The following is a 5,461-nucleotide window of genomic DNA, read 5'->3' on the forward strand; positions in this document are numbered from 1 at the left end:
AGCAACACAAAAAATAAGCAATTATAAGCAAAATACAATTATTATTGCAAAAATATTGCAAAATAAGCAATTTAAAAATTTTATTTTATTTTATTTTATTTTATTTTATTTTATTTTATTTTATTTTATTTTATTTTATTTTGTTTTGTTTTGTTTTGTTTTGTTTTGTTTTGTTTTGTTTTGTTTTGTTTTGTTTTGTTTTGTTTTGTTTTATTTTATTTTATTTTATTTTATTTTATTTTATTTTATTTTATTTTATTTTATTTTATTTTATTTTATTTTATTTTATTTTATTTTATTTTATTTTATTTTATTTTATTTTATTTTATTTTATTTTATTTTATTTTATTTTCCACAAAAGTCCAGTCCTGACAACGACGGGTCCCAATTCTTCTCCACGGTTGTTCTGAGGAGCATCCAGGCTCAGGAGGTCTGCTAGTAACGGTGTCAAATACTTTCTATTCCTGTCCAGATTGAGGCTTTGCGAGACAACGACGGTTCACAAGACGATGACTTTTTGAAAAACATGGGCGTGTCCGCGCCAAGGCCGAGGCCGAGGCCGAGGCCGAGGCCGAGGCCCACGACGACGATCCGCATCGTCTGGTGCACATGGAAGAGCTCAATTACATAACTTAAGACTTTCATTAGGCGCTGCGCTCCATTGAGCTCTCTGGGGAAGCTCCAGATGTGACTTCATGAAGGGCCCTCTCTGTGCCGGGTCTGTTCCGCTTACACCCCCGCCCCCCCCCTTAAACTCCCTCCATGCTTGCAGCTGTAAGCACTCAGGGGAGAGTGGATGCATGGGGGGGGGGGGGGGGGGGTAAAACGGCAAGGCTGAGAGCTTTATTAAAAAAAAAAAATCCCAACACCCCCCCCTTCTTTATTGCTCTCTAAAACCAACCCCACCCCGCTTTAGTACCCCCCCATAATAAGTTGGCCAATAAGTCTTTTGGCATGTGGTCTTGGTGTCAGGCCGAGGTGGCTGACTAGACGGGCAGCAGGAAGTGGGGAAGCGGCGCAGGAGACTCAAGTAAACAAGACCACCCCCCCCTCACGGGACCCCCACACACACGTTTATACAGTATGTGTTTACCAACAACACAACCGTTGTTGTACGGAGGATTAAATACTTAAATACTCGATCCAAAGGGCCCTTTTAGGCAGCATGCAAGTGTAAAAAGAAGTCAGAAATGGTACCCATTATGTCATTGTATGGTCATATCACCTTGTACTTCGGTAGGTATGGTATAAAATAAACTAAAATAACTAAACTAAACTAAACTAAACTAAACTAAAATAAAATAAAATAAAATAAAATTTTAAATACAATTTTAAATAAAAAATGTAAAAAAAAATGAAAAAATAACAAAAATTTATTCAATTTTTCATTTTAATTCATTTTATTTTATTTTACTTTATTTTGTTTTGAAAGCAGGAAGTGAACAAATGTAACAGTTACTGATTGTAAAAGTACCAGATGGACAGGTAGGATTTAATAAGCTTTGCTTTATATAAAATAAAATAAAATAAAAATAAATAACATTTTATAAAAAATAAAAATAAAATAAGCAATACAAAATGATAAGCAATTATAAGCAAAATAAAATTATTATTGCAAAAATATAGCAAAATAAGGAATTTTACATTTTAATTTATTTTATTTTATTTTATTTTATTTTATTTTATTTTATTTTATTTTATTTTATTTTAAAAGCAGGAAGTGAACAAATGCAACCGTTACTGATTGCAAAAGTACCAGATGGACGGGTAGGATTTAATAAGCTTTTCTTTATATAAAATAAAATAAAAATAAATACAATTTTATAAAAAATAAAAATAAAATAAGCAATACAAAATAATAAGCAATTATAAGCAAAATAAAATTATTACTGCAAAAATATTGCAAAATAAGCAATTTTAAATTTTTATTTTATTTTATTTTATTTTATTTTATTTTATTTTATTTTATTTTATTTTATTTTATTTTATTTTATTTTATTTTATTTTATTTTATTTTATTTTATTTTATTTTATTTTATTTTATTTTATTTTTGGTACGTTTACAATCAGGAACTGTTACATTTGTTGACTTCCTGTTTTCCTAAAATAATTTAAGTTTTGAAAAAACTTTTTAAATTTTATTTTATTTTATTTTATTTCATTTCATTTCATTTCATTTCTTTTCTTCCTACCCCTCCATCTGGTACTTTTACAATCATTTTATTTTATTTTATTTTATTTTGAAAGCAGGAAGTGAACAAATGTAACAGTTAGTGATTGTAAAAGTACCAGATGGAGGGTAGGATTTAATAAGCTTTGCTTCTTCCTACTCCTTTTGGACAAAATGTGAAGACAAGAACAAAATGGGCCATTTCTTTTGAGCGCATTGACAAAAAAAAGCCAAAGAAAAATCAAAACACAGGACTTCTGCGGCCTCTTCTGCCATATGTTTCACTTGCCTTTCGGCTTTGATTTACCTTGGACGGAAACACTCCTGAAATGAACACCTTAGCCAAACCTGCCGGTGTATAAAGTGTCAGCGGCGGGCCCCTCCGTGGCTCGATGCCAAAACCCTGAGCCACGACGGGCCACCGCGCAGCCGTGCCTCCCTTCAAAATAAAAGACATGGCTGATGGAAGTGTGAGATAAGCGGCTACAAATATACATTACCTGACAATTAGGCAAGGCCAAGCATAGCCAGACCATATGGGGGCGGGGGGGGGGGTGTTATATGGGAGGCCACCTGACCCCGAGGGGCCCACATCAACACTCCTCGCTAGACTGGACCTCTTTGAAGTCTTACATAATGCCCCTCCAAATACCAGCCTCTCTTCCCGAGCCGGGAGAACCACAACCACAAAACAAACACAGCCCGGAATCAAACGCGGAGAAGTTCTAGCGCCACCATTACGGCTTAACAAAGTGCTGACAAGCCGCACGGGACGCCGCCCACCTCCTCCCCCGGGTCCCGAACAATGACGCCTGTTTGGTCTGAAGCCATCGGACGTAGCGGCCCGGGAAAAAGCAGTGCTAACCGCGTCCTTTATGTAACGCTCATTAGCCGGCCCCCGGGTCCGTGTTCGAGACCCAGTCGGAACGAAGCGTACCGTGACACAGAAAAGGAGTCGCATCAAAGGATTTGAACGTCACTTTGTAACAGTTGGATTCCCAAGAGGAAGTAACTGTGTGAGTGGTCCTTGTGGGTCTATGGTGGTCAGTGTTGGTGGACCATGCGGGTCTATGGTGATCAGTGTTGGTGGACCATGCAGGTCTATGGTGATCAGTGTTGGTGGACCATGCAGGTCTATGGTGGTCAGTGTTGGTGGTTTTTGCGGGTCTATGGCAGTCAGTGTTGGTGGTCCTTGCGGGTCTATGGTGGTCAGTGTTGGTGGACCATGCGGGTTTATGGTGGTCAGTGTTGGTGGTCTTTGCGGGTCTATGGTGGTCAGTGTTGGTGGCCCTTGCGGGTCTATGGTGGTCAGTGTTGGTGGTCCTTGTGGGTCTATGGTGGTCAGTGTTGGTGGACCTTGCGGGTCTATGGTGGTCAGTGTTGGTGGTCCTTGCGGGTCTATGGTGGTGGACCATGCAGGTCTATGGTGGTCGGTGTTGGTGGACCATGCGGGTCTATGGCGGTCAGTGTTGGTGGTCCTTGCGGGTCTATGGCGGTCAGTGTTGGTGGTCTTTGCGGGTCTATGGCGGTCAGTGTTGGTGGACCATGCGGGTCTATGGTGGTCAGTGTTGGTGGTCCTTGCGGGTCTATGGTGGTCAGTGTTGGTGGTCTTTGCGGGTCTATGGCGGTCAATGTTGGTTGTCTTTGCGGGTCTATGGTGGTCAGTGTTGGTGGACCATGCGGGTCTATGGTGGTCAGTGTTGGTGGACCATGCGGGTCTATGGTGGTCAGTGTTGGTGGTCTTTGCGGGTCTATGACGGCCAGTGTTGGTGGACCATGCGGGTCTATGGCGGTCAGTGTTGGTGGTCTTTGCGGGTCTATGGTGGTCAGTGTTGGTGGACCATGCGGGTCTATGGTGGTCAGTGTTCGTGGACCATGCGGGTCTATGGTGGTCAGTGTTGGTGGTCCTTGCGGGTCACACTGCTTCCTGTTAGCACAGTTAGCATATCATCTCTCTGAAAAACAAACCCCAGGCTCTTCCTGGTGGATGGTGGATCTGGATTCATTTGAAACCACTTTCAGGTCCACCAGAAGGCGGCCATTAAGCAAAACAGTAAGAATCTATTATTTTGAAAGTGTCGCTAAAGGAAACGTGGCTCGTGGGTCCGCTAGGTCGGGAGCAGCGCTGTGGAAACACTGACTCACCGCGCAGGGATCTCAACTCCAGCTGGCTGAAGACTTTCATTTCCAAAACATCTTCATTGTCAGCGTCAGGGCTGAAGTAAACTGGGGGGGGGGGGGTTGGGGATAGATCTTACACCTAAAAGGGGGCGAGGGAGGGGGGTGGGAATGACAGAATAGCTGCATCATTAACACTCGGAACGCCGGAGCATCGTAAGCCGCTTATTAAAACGGCTCGCCTCGGAGAATTTGCGGTCTAATCTTATAAAAATGGCTGATTAGTCACGGACCGGTTTTCGGTTTCTTTGCCCGAGCGGGTCAGAGGAACACGGACGCAAGGCCTTACTTCAGTCTTGGGGGGACTTCAAACGTGTTGAAGTACTTATATGTACTTATATATGTTCTGCTTATAAGCGCAGATGACGACCGTATCAAAACAATCGTCGTCCGCCGGGACTTGAAGGAACGCCTGAGGACACGATATCCCGTTAATAGTCTACTCAGGATATTTGGGATCTGGGAATAACGCGTCTCCATGGGGAACACTAAAGGATATACTACATTATATAGTACAACCCTGATGGAAAAACTGCATAGACCAGCATGGAAACCTGATGGTTTAGCTGGTGGACCATGCGGGTCTATGGTGGTCAGTGTTGGTGGACCATGCGGGTCTATGGTGGTCATTGTTGGTGGTCCTTGCGGGTCTATGGTGGTGGACCATGCGGGTCTATGGTGGTCAGTGTTGGTGGACCATGTGGGTCATAGGTGGTCATTGTTGGTGGTCCTTGCGGGTCTATGGTGGTCAATGTTGGTGGTCCTTGCGGGTCTATGGTGGTGGACCATGTGGGTCTATGGTGGTCAGTGTTGGTGGACCATGCGGGTCTATGGTGGTCAGTGTTGGCGGTCCTTGTGGGTCTATGGTGGTGGACCATGCGGGTCTATGGACGTCAGTGGTGGTGGACCATGTGGGTCTAAGGTGGTCAGTGTTGGTGGTCCTTTTGGGTCTATGGTGGTCAGTGTTGGTGGAGCACGCGGGTCTATGGTGGTCAATGTTGGTTGACCATGTGGGTCTATGGTGGTCAGTGTTGGTGGTCCTTGCGGGTCTATGGTGGTGGACCTTGCGGGTCTATGGTGGTCAGTGTTGGTGGACCATGCGAGTCTATGGTG

General features: G+C 43.1%; 1 protein-coding gene across 1 annotated transcript; it reads right to left on the minus strand.

Moving 5' to 3' along the window:
• Nucleotides 1-3,146: 3,146 nt before the first annotated feature.
• On the minus strand, nucleotides 3,147-5,226 carry LOC131107502 (basic salivary proline-rich protein 1-like). The gene is made up of 5 exons (XM_058057611.1): nucleotides 5,046-5,226; nucleotides 4,868-4,998; nucleotides 4,684-4,760; nucleotides 3,616-4,097; nucleotides 3,147-3,568 (listed from the first exon to the last, which is right to left on the minus strand). Exons 1-5 carry the CDS (start codon nucleotides 5,224-5,226, stop codon nucleotides 3,147-3,149), a joined length of 1,293 nt encoding a protein of 430 aa, XP_057913594.1.
• Between the last annotated feature and the right edge of the window lie 235 nt (nucleotides 5,227-5,461).

The sequence above is a fragment of the Doryrhamphus excisus genome, chromosome 19, assembly GCF_030265055.1.
Source record: "Doryrhamphus excisus isolate RoL2022-K1 chromosome 19, RoL_Dexc_1.0, whole genome shotgun sequence".
In the NCBI taxonomy this organism is placed as follows: Eukaryota; Metazoa; Chordata; class Actinopteri; order Syngnathiformes; family Syngnathidae; genus Doryrhamphus; species Doryrhamphus excisus.

Bases quoted from the DNA above. Each gene is read 5' to 3' on its own strand.
- LOC131107502 (XM_058057611.1), bottom strand. From the start codon at position 5,226: ATGGTCCACCACCATAGACCCACAAGGACCGCCAACACTGACCACCAT. The intron at 4,999-5,045 runs GTCCACCAACAC...CCACCACCATAG, and splicing joins GACCACCTATGACCCACATG to ACCCGCAAGGACCACCAACA. The intron at 4,761-4,867 runs GTTGTACTATAT...TCGTGTCCTCAG, and splicing joins TATGCAGTTTTTCCATCAGG to GCGTTCCTTCAAGTCCCGGC.